The following is a 19,730-nucleotide window of genomic DNA, read 5'->3' as shown; positions in this document are numbered from 1 at the left end:
ATATAATAAAATACCAATTATTTTAATTGTCCATTCATATATTTTGCGTATAAATTAATTAGAGCTTTGTTAAAATGGTATAAATTGTGTCTGACACGATCTATAAACATTTACGATTACACTTTTAGTGTAACATTGGTAATATCTAAATTGCTAAAAAGTTTTATAATGGTGTTACAGTCTTTTCATTTATATTGGGTCAAGTTAATTAATATTTTGTTCATAAAAAATTTTATTCATATGTGAAATTGAGAATTAAATTTTTTTTCTAATTATTTTATATAAAATAAACTGTGATGTATTAATTTTAACTTGCTGATATGATCTCGTAAAATTATAAAATGTATATACGTGAATATAAAATATATGAGTAGTTTTTAATTTAAAAACCTTTAGAGTCAATTTTATTATATATATTGGGTAATTTAGAGTCAATTTTATTATATATATTGGTATTAACTATAGATATCTCTAGTCCACTGAACTATGATTAAATCATGTTTGCTTTGAATCAGTCTACTAAAAGGTAAAGGCTTACAGCGAATATTTGATCTATAAAAATTGAACTCTCGGTTCCATTTAAGGGAGAAAATGGAACTTATTATATACTCATTTCAATTTTTTGATAATCTTATTATATACTCAAATTATCAATGTTTAAGGTTTTTCTTATTCTATTTTAAGTGTTATTAAGACTTAATAAAAAATTTATTGCAATACTTTTTATCGTTATTTATTGCAACGCATCAATATTAAAGTAAAAATGTAAAAATTTGAGAAGGTAAAAGGGGATTGAGGTAATTTAAAATGAAAATTTATAAAATTGAAATAAATTAATATTTTTTTGTAAATATGAAAAGCTTAGAGTTGAGCTTGAGGGAGGGAATAAGTTGATAATGTTGATTGATTATATATATAGAGAGAGAAAGATAATGTTTGGTATTATTTAATTGTTTAGTTGAATTAAATAGTATCATTTTGTTATCACATTGACTTAAAAATTTAGCAATTTTATCCGATTTATAAAATTAACTTGACATTATATATGAATTACTAGTAATTTATGGATTGATTCTATTTAAAAAATTAATTTTGCAGGTGATTGTTTTAAAATTAGTGAAAAAATATTTATAAAATGCACAGCGGTGATCATAATTTAAATGAAATTAACCTATACGAGTACATGTAATATTATTAAAAATGTGATAGCTTCTGTTTTTATAAATTATAACATAACTCATTTTAATTCTAATGTTTGAAAAAGACAATAAAATAAAATATCTTACATAAAAAAAAAAAAAAAACTGGTGCTCGAAAGTGTTTTGATGCAAGTTTTTACTGAAACTTCAAAAAAAATTACAAAAACAAGTTACTGAGTAGAGAAATTTTAATTTATTCTTAGACTGTAACCATTTTTAGCGGTAAAATCTCGTGTAAAAGTTTAGCACGTGCATAAAATTACTTGCAGTCAAAAAGCCGTTAAAGAGAAAACCTCGTATTTATCAATAGATTTGAGGATAAAACCGTAATTCCTGAACACGTCACAGACGGTCCGCAATCCTCGCCCCAGTGAGCCATTAAAAGGGAAGCTAATAGACATCTGAGTCGCTCTCTGTCTATTTATATGTAAATTAAAAAGAAAAAAGAAAAAAGAAAAATCCTCTTCTTTTTGCAAAACCTCGGTGAATATGCCTACTCTGCACGACCACCGCCACCACCACGGCGGTTCTCTGCCTCAACCACCACTTCCGAAACCAAACCCGAAAGTCCTATCTATGATTCTTAAATCAACAATAATGATCGCTATTACCACCCTTTTCTTCCTCTTCCTAGGCGTCGCGGCTATTCTCCTCCTACTCGCGACCGCCGCCCTCCACCGACACTCCGGCCCTTCCAATTCCACCAATGGACTGTCTTTCAAGGACCTGAAAAAGCTTCCTCAATTCAAAATTTCAAAGAAATCGAAGCCGGAAGCGGAAGCCGATTGCGTTGTCTGTTTAGATGGGATAAAGCAAGGTCAGTGGTGCAGGAAGCTTATCGGGTGCGGTCACGTTTTCCATAGGAAGTGTGTAGATGCATGGCTCGTTAAGGTCTCTGCTTGCCCTATCTGTAGGACAAGAGTCCATTTGGGTTCAGAGACTCTGGTGGAGGATAGGCCACTCTGGGGCTTTGGCTGGACTAATGATCCAAGGGTTTGGTAGATAATCGTGTAAGTTTTTTTTTTTTTTTTTTAATTTCCTTTCAATATTAACTTCTGAAATTTAACTTCTTTTTTTTTTAATTTGTAACATATTTAACTTATAATTTGGAATTGCCAAGTTGGTTTTGGTTTTTTAATTTTTGTTCATTGATTATGAAACCAGAAACTTATTTTAATAATCATACAAGGTTGAGGCCAATTATTTAGTTATTTTGGTTTTTTAATTGTTTGGAATATTTAGGATTTTGAATATTTTTTAATGAGAAAACCTTGAAATTTGTTAGGTAGAGACAACATTGAAGTCTCAATGAGCCATAATTGACAGAAGAAAGATGTTATTTAATTCTGCATATTGATGATCAAAGTTCAGGTTCTGCCAAATATCTGAATTGACTATCAAAATTGCAGAGGATTGGTTTAAATCCATTAACTAAATAGTAAATAATTATCTATGAATAATTATGTTATCCAACCAAATTGTGTTTATAAGGCAATTGAAAAATCAATTATCATATTGTTTGTTATTATCAATAACAATTGCGTTTAATGTGATTTCTTTAGCCTTTCTGGGATTTTTTTTTTCAAAGAAGGAAAATAAGTATTGAAAATATATGGAAATGTATTTTTTCTTATTTGGAAAAGGAAGAAAATATTTTAATATATAGAAAATATTTTTTCTTTTAGCTTGTAGTCCATAGTCCCTACCACTCAAGTTTTCGTTTTTACCCTCGAGTTCCAATATGGAGCAACAATGCAAAACCTTTATAAATCTCTCCCTTGTTGCGTCAGACATCACCAAAAGTTTTTCTACTAATAATAATTGACTTCCATTGGATATAAAAAAATATATATATATTTCGAAAAGATCTTTATTAGTTCACCAATTCCACAATCCTAATTCAACAAATATCGCATTTAGTGGATAATTACCTGAAATTAGCTGCCTGCCCAATTCCCAGCAGAAGCTGCTACAATTCATTTATTATAACAATGATGTTAGTCTTGTTCTGTCTATTCTGACGTTATGGTAAGTAAGAGTAGGAGATAGAAATTGTGTGATCTTCACTTGGACAGTTTAAAAGCAAGTTTAATTTCAATGTTGTTACTTGCTCTTAATGAATCTAGACTTTGGACTTAAAATTATAAGTTGGGTAGGTTTGGTTTGAAGTGTGACAATTCTAGGAACAGCTACAACAAATTCAGAAAGTGACTTGCTTTTTCTTATGTAAAATTGTTTGCATTTTGAAACATTTACTTGTAATTTTAAACTTGCAATTTTATTTTGTCTATCTAGCACATAATTTGTCAATGAGCTCAGTCTTGCTCTTATAAGAAGAGCCACCTACCTCCATTGCGTCCCTGGCTGCTTTCTCCAACTTTTGAGCCTTTTACCTTGTTTTTTGCCCCCTCTCTCCTCCCATCAATTCTCTTGCTCCATCACATACACCCTTTATTTCTATCGACATTGTTGCCCATCCTGACGGCCTGCCCATTTCAACTCTCAATCCTGCCTCTATTTCCTCCACCACCTGCTTTGCATTTAATGGTTGCTCGGCGTTCATGGGCAACGCCAACAGTGGAACTCCCATTGATAGGCTCTCCAGAACCGAATTCCAACCACAATAGCTCAGAAACCCACCAATAGCAGTGAGCTAATATCTGTCTTTGCTCCACCCATTCTCTAACTATTAACCCCCTTCCTTTTGCCCTGTCCTCTAACCCGTCCGGCGGAGACCATATTCTCGACCTAATCACCCATAAGAAACGGTGACCAGACATCTCCAATCCTGTACCAATCTCATCAAAATCTCGTCAGATAAATGTGCTTGTGAACCAAATGATACATATATAGCTGATGCTGGCCCAGAGGCATAAACATCAAGCCAATTTATGCAATTGGCAGATAATGGACTTATATTTTGTTTATCAATAGTCTCTTTATTGTATAAAATGGCAGGTCCTACGCACCATGCTTTAGCTCCATTTTTATAAAAGCTCTCAAAAAATGACTCTGTGTTTGCCTTCCAATTCCTCAAAACTGTTAAGAACTATCCCCCAGCTTTCAATATCAGCCTCTCCTGACTCGGCCGTGAATTTTGCAAAAGGCGAATCATCTTCCAGGAACCTAAAGTTCTCTGGCAAGTCCAATTTGGTCAATAAGAATTTGAGTTGTGCTTCTGACAAGCAAAATAGGCTTACTCCCAGAATCTATGCTTCGGTGTAGCTTATGCTTCCACACTGATTTTGCTATGGCCATAGATAGTGCACCGATTCCATGGAAGACAAGCCTAGGAATATTAAACTCGCGACAAGTTTCTACTGTCCATCCTAAGAAGAAGTCTGAGATTACACAAATGGGGCAACATTTATTTTCCAGCATTCCTGAAGAACATTATAAAACGGCTTTTGGAGTTTCTTTGTTGCGTTCACGAAGGGGACAAGGAACTCAACAGAAGGGAGTTGAGCAGTGTTCTGGCAATTCTCCGGAAGGCCATTGATGGGAGGGAATGGGATTTCTATAAGATGGATTTGTGGGTAGTTACAACTATGGGGGAAAATAAAGGAAGCATTCAATGGAGTGGTGATGATAGTGATTTTGATTCCAAGTCGCGAAAATACCTTGGAAATGTCTAGGATTGGAAGAATATGGCCTAATGACATGAATGGGAAGACAACTATATGGGGTCTTGCTGCTTTCGTTTCTGAGGAAGCCATTTATGTGCTTCTTGAGAATGCAGGAGACATTTTATAGGTGATTGTGTATCTGAGAATTCAAGGGAGTGAAATTGATCGATATTAGTGGATGTTATTGGCAGGGACAAGCAACTATTCAAATTTTCTTTGCAACTCTTCTCTTAGGATACGGTTGTGTCGAGACAAATATTTGGCAGCATTCTGTGGGCATTATTGTAACTTGATATCGATTTATTGCTTGTTTCTTTTTGGAATTCCTCAAGAGGAAAGTAGTTTTAGGAATTAAAACTAAATGAATTTCTTTTATAAATCATCTGTTATAACAATTTCATGTATTTTTATCATATAAAATAAATATTGATGTTAAATAGATAAAGGTTTTGAATTTTTTTTTTTAAATTAAATAGATTTAAGTGATTAGTGAAATGTAAAGACTATATCCTTTAAATGTTTAACACAATATATCAACGTGATATTTATCAATTGATAGTTGGCATTAAAGATTGAAGCATCAGAAATGTAACATTAATTGTTAATCTTTAGATATTTAAGACGAGACCAATCCATGAGTCAGTGTATTCATTCTATTCGTTGAATAAGCTTAGAACAATCTTTTTTGAGCCCAAGTCTTGTTAGGATTTGACCCGCAATTAGGGTTCGAGCGTTACATCAATTCAGTGAATTTGAGTAAAATTTTAATCAAAATAAATTTATTAATTTTTTTATGTAATCGAATTAATTTTTTAATCGAATTGTTTTGGCCGAATTAATTTTAAATATTAACCAAACCGAAGTTAAAGAAAATAAAAACTCAATAAACCGACTTTAACAAAAAAAAATCAAAATTTTAATCACTTATTAATCAAAATAAAAACCGAAATATTTTTAATTTTAAATTTTATTATCTACTTAATCAAAACAAGTCAGTTAATTTAATTAATTCAGTTAAATAACCTTTTAATCGAATTTTTAACTGTAAAAATTTAATATTTTTAACTGAACATTTATTAACAGCTACAATATTCACCTCTACCGGACCAAGCTCAATTTGACTTGAATCAGATCTGGATCTACATTATCCATTTAAACTGTCAAAGTCTGTTGGTAAGTATGGGCTCAATTGAGGTCTAAATAAAAACATTTTTAAAATTTTTATTCGGCATAATTGAAAAAATCTTTAGTCCAATCAAGTCCGGCCCCAGACTTTGAAGAGTTCTATTTCTCCCGTTGAATTTACTAATAGTGTTCTAAACTGATCATCCAAATATAAGTTAAGTTTGGACTTAAAACTACAATCAAATCTTTTCCCCTAAAATGGAAATGACAACATATATTACCTAAATGTCACGAATTTAACAATATCATAATTTCATTGCCTCTTTCATGCATGCCCAACGAAACGGTCCATAAATAGGCTTCTTTATATAGTAACGTACGACAACCTAAAAGACAAGTATCGATGTTCACCAAGTATAAATAATGTACTACTAATTAGCTCAATCCCTAACATCCGACAAGGCGTTTAGCTGTTTATCCTATTTCCTAGACGGCCTCTGTTGAGACTTTTTCTTTAAATCTTGGGGTCATTTCAGTAAATTCCAAACATCAAATTTCTCCTCATAGCAACAATCGAAAGCTGAGAACGCTTCGATCTCTCAACTTCGTCTTCTCCAACGCAAAATGTCTGAACGAGTCTCAAGTTCTTTCGATCAAATTAACTCTTGCTGTCTGAAAACCTTAATAGATTCCCTCAAAATTATCCAGAGAAACAAACATATTTACTTTTCCATTTTTGCCTTCCTCTCCCTCCCACTTTCTCTACTTCATTTCTCTCTCACCCTTTCCTCTTACCCGATCAAATCCCAAATTCTCCATCTCGAATATCTCGCGACCCGAACCCCGACCCGATTCGAAGCTCGCCAGGTGTGGAGGGAGTCACGCGAAGTTGCCATCAATCTCCTCCACCTCAAACTCCTCTACTTCTTACCCTGTTATCTTTTCTCTCTCATCGCCGCCATTACCGTCGTTGTCTCCACCGAATCCGTCTATAATAAAGGACCCACGAGTATAAAACTTGCTTTCGCCGCCATTAAGCCCATTTGGACCAGACCGGTGGTTACTTCAATTTGTATCTACGCTATTCAGATCTTGTACTCTGCTGTACCATACACTCTAGCAGCTGTGATTGGAAGCTCCAGTTCAAGGCTTAGATTTGTGATATGGGTTATCGGCTTGGGTGCTGAATTGTATATAATAGCGGTTTCGGAGATAGGACTGGTGGTTTCGATCGTGGAGAGGAGATTCGGATGGGATGCGATTCGCGTCGGGTCGGATTTAATGGAAGGGAGGAGGATATTCGGGTGGGTATTATGTGGTTTAATGGCAGTGTTGACTGGCGGAATTGGGCGAAGAATGGAGGGCTTGATGGTGCTGGAAAGTGAATATTTGGCGGAGGAGCCGAAATGGACGGTTAAAGAAGGATGGGAGAAGGCGGCCGCGGTGCTGGTCGTTCTCTATGGGGTGGTTGTGGTCTGGGGTTTTGTCGTCACTACCGTTTTTTATTGCGAGTGTAGGCAACGGCATGTCGTAAGAGAGGAGGAGCAACAACTAGAGAGTATTGATTGTTGAAATTCTTTTCTTAAAATTTTATGTTGTTGTAATAGCAAAAGGTCAAAATCGGTGGAAGTCAAATTTCCAATAGTAAAGGAAGTTTCATTGGTTGTATGTTTGTATGGAAAATTTTATTTATACAAATATTTTTTGAACAATAAGATGCACCCTATTAAATTTGTACAATGCTCTTCTTGTGTGATCCCATGTAATACAAACAATATTCTCTTTAAAGTTTTTATACTGTCATTAAAATTAATTATCTTAATGATAATAAAATATTTATTAATTTAATTAAATTATTTTTTTATATGTAAACCAACAGTACCCGGACACATTATTGGGGACCATCTAATCCGGCTCTGATCATAGTGAGAATTAATACTCTTGGCCTCTTTCTGCAGGGGCGTACTCTTGGCTTCTTTCTGCAGGGGCGTTTAGTGAGGATCGAACTCGAGAGCTCTTTCTACATCTCCAGTCTGAATTGCCAACTGAATTACAATTCGTAAGTAAATTACTTTCTTATTTCATATAATTACTTTCTTATTTCATATAATTACTTCAATGTCAATATTTTTTTTATTAATCTGCGACTAAAATTGAAAGAGAAAAAAAAGGATGTGTTAAGATAAATTATAAAAAATTATTACAATAATTAATGCGTTTAGTAAGATAAAGGTAAAATTTGAGAAATATTAATTAATACTCTTTAATCTTCTGAAAGCGAAATATAATTCTAACTCTTAAAAATTAGGAGCAGATGAAGGGAGTAATTTCTTAATTAATATTTGATGTAATGTATTTTCACACATAGTAGCTAATATTCGCATTTTTAGATTCTCGAACCTCACCTTACAGGCCTTGTAGTAGGTAAAAATTCGATCTGTATATTTTCACATCCAACCAATTGATTATTAAATATATTAAAAATTGTTTGGTTTAATTGCTGATAACTAATAGTTGTTAGCTTATAAATTTTAATTTTTCTATAAAATTTTAGTAAGGATTGTTGTTAAAGTATAAAATAATCATTAAGGCTATAAATTATTTCATAGTTATTATGTATCATATATTTTTAAAGTAAGTATATTATTTTCTATTTTAGTTTGTTGTATAGATAAAATTTTAATTAAATTTTTAAATAATCATAAATAAAATGATTGTATAAATATATTAATTTGGTTATTACTTTTATAAGTTTAATATAATACAAATATAATATAAATACAGATTAATTAGCAATAAATAATAAAAGCTCCACGCTGATAAATTATTTATCAAACACCCCTAGTCTACTATTACCTTTAGGGTATGAGATGGGTTCTTCTGCAATGGCAATAATTCAAGCTGATTTTTTAAATTATTATATTTTAATCCTATTAAATTATGATATTAAGAGTCCATTCAAGGAGAGTCCGGCCCAATAGGTAGAGAAACCCATTGGGGCTGGGGGGTGATAACTTATACCTAAGATTTTCGCTTATAGAGTCTGAGATGGTCGATCTTTTTAATTAATAGAAAATTAATATTTATAATATATTTTAGAATATTTAATCAAAATCAGATAAACTGTTAGATATTCAAAGCATAGGAACATCCATTGTACTAAAAAAAGGATGATTGTCTAAATTAGGATAACCATGCCAATGTATCAACCTTAAATATAATAGCATGGTTGTTGTAACCAAAAAGAGCCTTCATTTTACAAGAAAGATGAAAATTCCTATACCATACAAAAGAATTTGTTAAACAGAAAATGTTTTGGTAACCCTAAATTATTGGAAAAAGACTCTAAATATAAGAATTTTTGGAGTTTGTTATTCTGTCTGAAACTATATAAATAATCATCTCCTAAAATGAAATAAAACATCTTGTAGTTGTTTTTAGAAATAAAACCTTGTAGCGGCTATTGGAGATAATTATCACGTGATAGTTTTCTCGTGATAATTGTCTCTGATAGTTGCATTTCTGCAAGGTGAATAATCAATTTTCTAGTAATTCAAGCAACCACCAATGGAGAAATTTGAAATGGAGAAGCAAGAAGATGACAAGGTATTGGGTTAAATTAAAATTTTTGTTTCATAGTTAAAAGGTTTTCATTTCGAGTTTATTTATATTGGTTATTTGTAATAAATTTAAGAGAATTATTTAAATATCGTATAACTCATTATATTATTTTACAGGATGAGAAACTATTGAGCCCATTAGTAAGCAACGGTACTCGTGACATTCACGGGAAAGTAGCAGATAAACGAAAAACTGGAAGATGGAAAGCAGCTTCATTCATCATTGGTCAATTCTTGACCAAACTCCATATTTTATAATGCTTTTTTTTTTTTTTTTTTCATAATCTTATGCTTTTGTTTCAATTACAGTGAGTCAGGTTGCAGAAAATGTAGCTTATATTGCAATAGCAGTGAACCTTATTACGTACCTCATAACCCAAATGAAACTATCACTTCCAACCTCTGTTGCTTTAATGTCTACTTGGGCTGGACTCGGCAATATGTTAACTGTAGTTGGAGCAGTTCTAGGAGATGGTTATTTGGGTCGATTTCAGACTGTTCTTCTCGCCTCTTGCTGCTATATGCTGGTAATGCTACGATAAAGTTAGATTTAATAGCACTAAATTAATACTATTTGATCATAGTTGTAGTTAAAATCCATGTTCATTGATTTTTTTTTTTTCAGGGACTCTTGGTATTGACACTTTCGGCTTCCATAGATAGCCTCCGACCACCGCCATGCAAAATAGAACCATGCCAAACAGCAAGTGTTGGTCAAATTTTATTCCTTTGTGCTGGATTAGGGCTTCTGGATCTAGGTACCGGTGGTCTGAAGCCATGCATCCCATCATTTGGAGGCGACCAGTTCGATGAGGCAGACGAGAAAGAGAAGGTGCAGAAATCTTCATTTTTTGATTGGGTGTATTTTTCCCTTAATATGGGTGCACTCTTTAGCGTGACGGTAGTTGTTTATGTACTAGAGAAAAAGGGATGGAGTTGGAGTTTTGGCTTGCTTACTGCCGCTACGTTTTTGTCTATAATTATTTTAGTTGTTGGTCTACCTTTTTACCGTTTCCAAAGAACTACAGGAAGTGCTTTCACAAGGTTTCTTCAAGTTATTGTAGCTTCTTTAAGGAATCATATGAAAGGAGCTCACGTTGGGGATGGAACTCAACTTTATGAGCTGAAAACACCTGAATCTGACATTAAGGATGCTCCAAAACTCCCTCACACCCAACATTTGAGGTGAGTATAATGACAGAGAAACTCGTTCTTATATAAATTTGAGCTTATATAAACCTGTTAAAATCAAAAATTCACGTTCTTTGTGTAGATTCTTGGACAAGGCAGCCGTCAGGATTGACCCTGAAGCCGACACAAACAGTCGTTGGAGACTTTGCACAGTAACTCAAGTAGAAGAGCTTAAGTGTCTTATTAGAATTTTCCCGATGTGGATAATTGGGGTTTTAGGTTCTGTGTCCTATACTCAGTTTACAACATTTTTCATCGGTCAAGCCAAAGTAATGGACAGACAGATTACCTCTAACTTTGCAATCCCAGCAGCCTCCACTCCCATTATTTTTGCCGTTAATGCCATCGTTCTTATACCCCTCTACGACAATGTAATTGTCCCTGCCCTTCGCAAGTACACCGGCAACCCTCATGGGATCACCACATTGCAACGTATAGGTGTTGGCTTTTTTGTTTCAATCCTCGCTTTAGCCTCTGCTGCTATAGTGGAAAGACAAAGACGCGATACTGTCAACTCTACCCATACAAATATGAGTGTGCTTTGGTTGCTCCCGCAATTCATTTTACTAGGCACAGCAGAAATGCTGGCTTTTGTGGCTCAAATGGAGTTTTTCTATAGTGAAGCAACTGTTGGAACAAGAAGTATTAGCAGTGCAGTATTTCAAACTCAACTTGGAACCGCAAATATATTGAACGGTTTGATTGTCAGTATAATTACCAATGCAACCGGAGGAGAACGAAAAGGCTGGTTAAGGAATGATCTTAATCATAGCAAACTTGATTACTACTACTGGATATTGACTGCTCTTAATGGGTTTAGTTTCTTGATTTATATGTGGCATGCTTCTCACTATAAAGGAAGAAGTGGTTCTGTAAATCCCAATAGTGTCAAACCTGTAAATGAGGTAGAAGATACACAATAGTAAAATAAGTGTTATATTACTTTCTCATCTTTGCTAATATTATTATCCATAATTATATTGCAACTATGAATTAAACAATAAATAACATGTGTAAGAAATTTAGTGAATGATCAGAACGTTAGAAATTTCATCAGTAAAATATTATTTATGAAAAAGAGTAACTACAAACTCTAAAATGAAATTAGTCTCATGAAAAACAGCGTGATAGCTATAAATTCTAACAAATTAATACAGGAATACTTGAACTCAAATCACTTGCTTAAGATGACTGAGCCTTTTTCCTTCGGACCAACTCACGTTCGTTAAACTAGATTTAATATTTTAGTATGCTATGAAAAACATCATAACTTATCTTCTTATCCTAAAAATACAGAGAAATTTATTTGCATGTAATAGTCCACGTTGACTATTATCACTTGTAATTGTTCTGGCTTTTTCAACATATGATTACATCTCTTTTTCCTCAAGCAAGTCATTGAATAAGAAGTGAGAAAATTTTCAGGTTGGACCCAAAGCAGGAACCTTCCTGTAATTATATATCATGTGGTCCATACACAAGACTAGTAAAATTAATAAAAATCCATAGAGACTTTTCTCAACCTTGCTAATAAATTACAAGGAAAAGACCAATGCAAAAATAATATACTACAATGAACGCGTAAATAATATAAGTACATGAGCTTTTATGTGCTCGGAGAAGAGAAACTCCAAAAGCCAAAAGCCAATCAAAACATTTCACAATCTAAGTCCGATGGAGTTTTTCTTGTTATTCTCAGGGTTTTTGGGAACACTAAGAGAAACCCCAAAAATCTTCTTCAAAAATGGGAAGTTAATGGCTTCCATTACCTTAACCACTCTTGTTCTTTACTCCCTCATCTATTTGCCCAATATCTTCTCCATTAAACTCTTAACGAGATACCTCCTCAAAAAAGAACAACTTGTTCTTCTCTCAACTCCCGCTAGCCCGGAATTCAACACTATTCTTTTTCATTTGAAACAAGATTTAGGAATTTTCATTGAAGTGCAATGGACTTACCTCATTATAAGCTCAGTTTTTTCCCTGTTCTTATCGACTGTCACAATTTTCGGATCTGCCGTCATCCATGAAGGGAAGGGCTCAATAAGCTTCAAGAACTTGCTATTGAAATCATTAAAATCATGGAAAAGGCCACTCGTTACCTGGTTTTACACAACTCTTTTAGGTTCAGGCTTTTTTTGCCTTTTCTCTTTGATTGTATTGCCTTTGGCGCTAATAGTCCAGACAAGTACATTTTATGTCTTTCTTATACTGCTAGCAATTCCTGCCTCAATTTTATATGTCCACATGAGTGTCGTTTGGACATTAGCTCTTGTTATTTCTGTTCTTGAAGAAATTTGTGGAAATGAAGCAATTGGAAAGGCTGCACAAATTGTTAAGGGTATGAAGATACATGGGTTTCTTCTAAATCTTATCTTCACTGCAATATTTTCCATTTTGGCTGAAGGTATGAGATGGATTGGTATTCCAGAAGCTATGACGAGTTTCAAGTTGATATTTGGGTGTATACTGATTATTTCTATTAGCTGCCTTGTTATGATAGTTCGGTTAGTGGCATATACACTCTTCTACTTTCAATGCAAGAAGACACATGGAGAAGAGGTTGAATTGCAAGTTAATGTAGGATATAGTAAACTGGCCACTAATGCTTCATTACTTATTGGTGAAAATGTTCCTTGATTCATGCAACGGAATTGAATATTGAAAATATTTCGTTTCTAATTGCTTATTTTAGTTGTTGTATTTATTTGATTTTGATTTATTTGTATTTACACCACAATTGCATTTTGTGGGATCCATCAATTAAATGCAGCAAGTTACTTTTCAGAAAATTCCCAGATCAGATAATAGTTTCACGGACTCCCTTGCAAAACGAAGAGTTCACAGATCATCAGATTTCGAAGCTATCCTGTAGGATGTTTTCCCAGCATTTAGTCTTGTTCGTGAATGACAGCAGCCTGTAATCTCTACCTATGTTCTGCAGGTTTTTCTTTAAAAATGCAAGATATAGGTTGGGACTATGGGGTAGAACCTGTCGGTTCTGAGATTAGTTTCCTGCAGTTTTTTGAAGTTTTTCCTGCAATTTCTTAACAATAATAAAATAGATTCTGCTGATAAAAAAAAAAAAAAAAGTGAAAACCAAAGATTTTAATAGTTCAAAACATAATGGCACAAGTTCTTTCTTTTATTATCAGCAAAAATCATATTCTCTTGGTCCATAATTTTGTTCTACTTTTCTTTTTTCATCCCTTCCATATTATTGTCTTGTTTGTAAGTAAATAATATTTGAAGTTTACTATTTTATCCTTATCTAATATGTTTCTTTGTCAACAACTATAATAATCAAACTACTATATTAGCATTAATTAATATTGATATAAACAAAATTAACATATCAATCATTGATATTCCAAAACAAGTATATTTAATCAAATGTTTGATTAATTTTAAGAACAATTTAATATGAATTATTTAATTTTTATAGATACTAACATAAGGATATACTAGGAAAAAAATAAATCAAAAATTATAGTTTAATCATATTAATTAAATTCTCTTAATACATGTGCAAATCAATCCGACACACACAAATTATGAGACCGAGGAACTATTATTATTATTATTATTTTCAAACAAAACTTAATATATCTAAGCACTAGATTATCGACCTACTAGGTTCTTTATTTACAACCAAAATTATTTCAGATATATTAAGTGATACAATGTCTACTCAAAGAGAGTGGAACTAAAATAATCTAGGCAAAAGAAGGAAAAAAAAACACATCTAGCCACATGTCTGATAAGAAGGATTTGTGGCCACAATCAATTGTCTCTGATGTAGTTGAGCAGAAAACGACAGATCTTGCAATTGACATATGAAAGCAACTTGATAAGAGGAGGCCCCTCTTTTCTTGTTGTCGTTCACTCATATATTATCCTAAAAAAAAATAAGTAAAATGAATTAACTTGTAACAATAGCCAACGTTGACTATCATCACTAGTAATAATTCTTTTAATAATTGCAAAGTTGTTCTCAGCTTTCCATTCATGAATTATTTGCTAATTTTTTAATTCATTTTATCTTATTTAATAAGGAGTTGGGAATTTCCAGCTAGCCTGAATCCATATAGTATGAACCTTCCTGTAACATCATATGCTCAATGCTAGTAAAACTAATCAAAATCCCCTAGATTTCAAACTTGCTAATTAATAATACTACAGGAGGAGACCAATTCAATTCAAAAACGACATAGTTCAATGAACGCGTAAACGAGTATAGAAGCTTAATTATATATATTCTTTCCATCACAAAAAGGCAATCAAAATATCAAAACGTTTCAAAATTCAATTCCAATGGAGTTATTTTTACAGTTTCTGGGAACACTAAGAGAAACCCTGAAAATCTTCTTCAAAAATGGGAAGCTAATGGCTTCCATCACCTTAATCGCTCTGGTTCTTAACTCCCTCCTCTATTTGGTCCAATTCTTCTCCATTAAAATTTTGATCGGAGACTCTTTCAAAGAACAAAACCTTGTTCTTGTTTCAACTCCCGGTAGCCCGGAATTCACCAATGTTCTTATTTATTTTATACCGGAATTCACTAATGCTCTTATTCATTCGAAACAAGATTTAGGAACTTTCATCGGAGTGCAATGGACTTACCTAGCTATAAACTCAATATTTTCTTTATTCTTATCAACTCTCACAATTCTTGGATCGGCCGTAATCCATGAAGCAAACGACTCAATAACCTTCAAGAACCTGATACTGAAATCACTAAGATCATGGAAAAGGACTTTTGTTACTCTGTTTTATACAATTGTAGGGTTTTCTAGCATGTTCTTTTTGTTTATATTTCCTCTATCACTAGGTGTCAAAACTACTACTAGTTACACATTTTATGCTATACTTGTTGCAATTCCTTTCTTAATTTCATATCTCCAGATGGGTATAGTTTGGACATTAGCTCTTGTGATTTCTGTTCTTGAAGAAATTTGTGGACTTGAGGCTATTAGAAAGGCTGCGCAAATTGTTGAGGGCATGAAGATAAATGGGTTTCTTCTAAATCTTGTCTTTACTATAATATTTTCTGTCGTGATTCAATGTATAAGGTGGACTGGTATTCCTCAACCTACGGAACCTTTTAAGTTGCTTATTGGGTATCTAGTGATTAATTCTATTAGCTGCCTTGTTAGGACAGTTTGGTTAGTGGCATATACCCTCTTCTACTACCAATGCAAGAAGACACATGGAGAAGAGGTTGACTCGCAAAAAAGTGTGGAATATAGTAAAATAGCCACTAAAGCACCATTACTCATTGGTGAAAACATCCCTTGATGTGTATAGATATGCTAGGAGGGAATTGAAGATTTTTCATTTTCTTGTAATTTTTATGACTTTTTTTTTTATCAGCAAAATAAATTTGTTATTTATTATATGATTCAGGAAAAACTTAACCTTCAAGGATAACCCACAGAAACCCAACCTAATTCTGGAATGTTAAGTATGAAAATCTGGAGAAGCTCAGATAACATAGATAACATAGAAAGACAATGAGAAAGTAAAAATCCATAACTAGAGAGCTAAAATTGTTTAAACCTCTTGAGGTAGGAGATTTAGGAAATAAACAAAACAAAGATTACTGATTTTTCATGAATCTTGAAAAGCACGATGCATAAAGTTTTGCTGCTTGAATTGTTTTGTTTCAAATATTAACGTTTAACTTAATAGTTTTGACAAAATTCTACCCAAAGTAATAAAATATATTTAATAGTTATATTTTATTAATCGAGCTTGTTGAGTGCTAAAATGTTCCTAAGTTGAATCCATACATTGAAAGAGCCCAAAATTTGAATATATTAATTATGTATATAAAAACACGAGAGATGTAAAATCAACCGGTATATTTTCGGGTTAGGTTAGATTTGTTTGGGGTGAGTCTATTGTCTCGAGATTATGTGTATGAAAATATTAATTTTTTTTCTGGATTAATAAAATAATTAAATTGCCTATAAAAAAATATATGCTTCACCCTGAATAATTTCACCATACATTTTTTTATTGCTAATTGTTTGAAATTTATGAATTTAAATTTAAATTTTATGTTTAAAATTGAAAGAAATTAATTAATTTTAAAGATTTAATATTTTAAATGACTAATTATTGGAATGAATTTTTTGAGATAAATAAAAAAACAAGCTAGCTAAGTCAAATGGGGATGGCTACAACAGAAGACTTGACCAAGTCAGATTCTTTATTGCTCTAACGCCGTATCCAACAGAGGAGAAACTTCTGATTTCTGCCCGGCAAAGGCCTGATCTTTTTTAGCCTTTCATCAATTAACTTTGGTCCAAATGTTTTGCTCATATATATAAAACATAAAAAAAAATAAAAAAAAAACTATGTGTTCAATAGATGGAATTGAAAATAGGGGATAATATTTCTCACTATTATCAAAATTTTAATTTGACCGTTTAGATGAAAGCTAATTTGGCTAAAGAAATATAGCAATGACAGAAATTTTATTACTATAACATGTAAAAATGGGTATAATTAAAATTTTAATTAAATTAAAATTAGCTCGAATTCAAATAAAAAGACCAATAGATCAAATTAAATATTAAATTTCGACGGACAAAAATAAATCTCTTTCACCCTAAAAAAACATAAAAGAAGAAAACGACAGATTTTGAATTTAGTTTTGTGCGTACAAATTGATCTATTGATATCAAGTTTTGTCATCAACATTTCCCTTCTTTGTGATTGCCATTTGCCCTTCTCTATATCATCACCATATATTTTGTTTTACTTGTTATTATAATTATTAAGATTGAAACACCGTATTTCACAAGGTAGAAAAATGATTGATAATATTATTTTTCAAAACTTTGAAAATGACTATATATATATAATGCATTAGGTTTCAAGTCTGTGTAATTGCTAATTGGACTGAGTAATCAAATCCATTAATGTTTTTTCTTTTATGGAAACAACAAACAAGTCCTTACAATATTTTTCCACAGACGTGAAAATTAAGTTTGAATAAACAAAACCTAAACGCGTATACTATTTCTAATATTTTCAATATAAATATAGAATGGCTCTTATTAATTATAATCATTCATCACTCATCGTACTACAATGGAATCCCTTACCCTTCTTGGTTTCATAGGAATTCTAAGAGATGCCCTAAAAATTTTCACCAAAAATGGAAAAATCATTGCCTCTATAATCCTTTTCACCCTCTTCGTCAAGTCCTTACTATTCTTGACCAACCTCTTCTCTATCAAGCCATTGATCACTGACATCGCCTTTGAAAAATTCCTCCTCCATTTCACCACTCCCGGCAAACCGGAATTCACAAATATTTTCAACCACATAATAAAAGATATCAAAATAATTTTTGGAATCGAAATAACCTATATTATTTTCGACTTCGTTTCTATTTTACTATCTTCAACCGCTACCATCCTAGCCGCGGTCATAATCCACGGCGGGAAGCAAGAACACTTGCCAGTGAAGGAATTATTGTTGAGAACAGTAAAATCATGGAAAAGACCATTGGTTACATGGTTATATATATTTCTCTTCAGTCTAGTTTATGTTTTTATCTTCGTGGCAATTTTATTTCTGGGAATACAAATAACAAACCATAACCCTATTTTCTCAGCTATTTTTGCCATTGTTCTTGGAATTTCAGCTTCAATTTTGTATATACATCTATCAGTCACATGGACACTAGCCATTGTGGTATCGGTAGCAGAGCAAATAAGAGGTTTAGAGGCATTGGGAAAAGCTGCACAGATAGTTGAGGGAATGAAACGACAAGGGTTTCTGCTGAATCTTGTGTTTACTATATTAAGTTTGATTATGGCACAAGGAACAAGGCTAATTAGTTCGAGGAAATCATTTGTACTTGCAATAATTTTGGCTTTGGTGATAATAAATGTTGCAAGTCTTGTCAGGATGTATTGTCTTGCTGCTTTTACTGTGTTCTACTACAGGTGCAAGAAGACTCATGGAGAAAATGTTGAATTGGAAGGGATTGTTAGCCCTAATGAGTATCGTAAGATACCTACTACTGCTCTTCTTGTTAGTGATGATAATATACCATAGATATTTAATTTCCTTATTTTCATGTAGTAATTATGAGTCACAAAAAATAAATAATTTCCTATCTTCTTTTGCTATGATACAAGCAAAGGTCTATCTTTGCTTATGTGTGATTTGGTCCTTATTAATTGGTAACAATATATGTATGTATGCCTTGATGATTCTTGAAGTGTTTCTAAGATAATACACAAAGTTTAAAGCTTGAAAATTCAATTAAGATGTCGTCTACTTCGTTTTCTTATTCTCTTCTTTCATTTTTCTTTTTATGTTAAAAAATATGAGGACCAAGAGATTTTGCATTTCATTTTTTCTTTTTATGTTAAAAAATATGAGGACTAAGAGATTTTGCATTTCATTGCTAATTAGAGTGAGTGTTTTTAGAAATTTAATGAATTTTTCTTATCAGCAAAATTAATTAGTTTATTATTAAAAGCTAAGAAAAACTTAATAAATTTAAGATATCTAGCCCATGTTATCAAGCTTACCTATAAATTCAAGTTCTAGCTTAGAAATGTTAGGTTAAAAAACCTAAAAAAATCTCATCATACATGAAATAAGATCTCACTAGAAATATGTTATCATTTTTCGCTTTTCGCGAGCTATGAAAAATAAAAACAGAATATAATCACAAAAACAGCACCAGGTAACTTCCAAGCCCAAGCTAATAGGCTTTCCCCCTCACACCCACAAGACTTATCCCGTAGATGCAGAGTAAAAAACCTACAGTTTAATTTAAAACTGAAAAATTACATTAGATCATCAAAACAGCCACAAACAGCAGCAAATTCGATAACAAAAAGCTGTCGAATAAGAGAAAAAATTTGATTTCTATGACAATCTTCCTTTCATGAGGGAGGAAGATTGCAGTAATCTTTGAAATAGAGTCATTACTTGCA

At 32.5% G+C, this 19,730-nt stretch overlaps 5 protein-coding genes and 1 pseudogene across 5 annotated transcripts; 5 read left to right on the top strand and 1 right to left on the bottom strand.

Annotated features, from left to right (window-relative positions):
• Positions 1–1,597: 1,597 nt before the first annotated feature.
• LOC105638307 (RING-H2 finger protein ATL56) lies at positions 1,598–5,220 on the top strand. Its single transcript, XM_012222101.4, has 2 exons — positions 1,598–2,209; positions 2,485–5,220. Exon 1 carries the CDS (start codon positions 1,689–1,691, stop codon positions 2,199–2,201), a length of 513 nt encoding a protein of 170 aa, XP_012077491.1. The 5' UTR covers positions 1,598–1,688; the 3' UTR covers positions 2,202–2,209; positions 2,485–5,220.
• Positions 3,589–4,580, bottom strand: LOC110009946 (UDP-glycosyltransferase 90A1-like; annotated as a pseudogene).
• A 1,195-nt stretch (positions 5,221–6,415) lies between the features above and the next one.
• Positions 6,416–7,665, top strand: LOC105638306 (uncharacterized). Its single transcript, XM_012222100.3, has one exon. The coding sequence runs from the start codon at positions 6,575–6,577 to the stop codon at positions 7,520–7,522; it is 948 nt and encodes a 315-aa protein (XP_012077490.1). The 5' UTR covers positions 6,416–6,574; the 3' UTR covers positions 7,523–7,665.
• A 1,708-nt stretch (positions 7,666–9,373) lies between these two features.
• Positions 9,374–11,703, top strand: LOC105638396 (protein NRT1/ PTR FAMILY 8.2). Its single transcript, XM_012222185.4, has 5 exons — positions 9,374–9,556; positions 9,688–9,796; positions 9,880–10,097; positions 10,196–10,755; positions 10,844–11,703. The coding sequence occupies exons 1-5, from the start codon at positions 9,518–9,520 to the stop codon at positions 11,682–11,684; spliced, it is 1,767 nt and encodes a 588-aa protein (XP_012077575.1). The 5' UTR covers positions 9,374–9,517; the 3' UTR covers positions 11,685–11,703.
• A 630-nt stretch (positions 11,704–12,333) lies between these two features.
• LOC105638304 (uncharacterized) lies at positions 12,334–13,443 on the top strand. Its single transcript, XM_012222099.4, has one exon. It carries the CDS (start codon positions 12,370–12,372, stop codon positions 13,399–13,401), a length of 1,032 nt encoding a protein of 343 aa, XP_012077489.1. The 5' UTR covers positions 12,334–12,369; the 3' UTR covers positions 13,402–13,443.
• A 4,398-nt stretch (positions 13,444–17,841) lies between these two features.
• LOC149494045 (uncharacterized) lies at positions 17,842–19,047 on the top strand. The gene has a single exon (XM_089724675.1). It carries the CDS (start codon positions 17,863–17,865, stop codon positions 18,835–18,837), a length of 975 nt encoding a protein of 324 aa, XP_089580801.1. The 5' UTR covers positions 17,842–17,862; the 3' UTR covers positions 18,838–19,047.
• The last annotated feature ends 683 nt before the right edge of the window (positions 19,048–19,730 follow it).

The sequence above is a fragment of the Jatropha curcas genome, chromosome 8 (genome assembly GCF_041381405.1).
Source record: "Jatropha curcas cultivar XTBG-Jc1 chromosome 8, XTBG_Jcur_1.0, whole genome shotgun sequence".
Lineage (NCBI taxonomy): Eukaryota > Viridiplantae > Streptophyta > Magnoliopsida > Malpighiales > Euphorbiaceae > Jatropha > Jatropha curcas.
The sequence above is the reverse complement of the archived record's forward strand: the minus strand, read 5'-3'. Positions and strand labels throughout refer to the sequence as shown.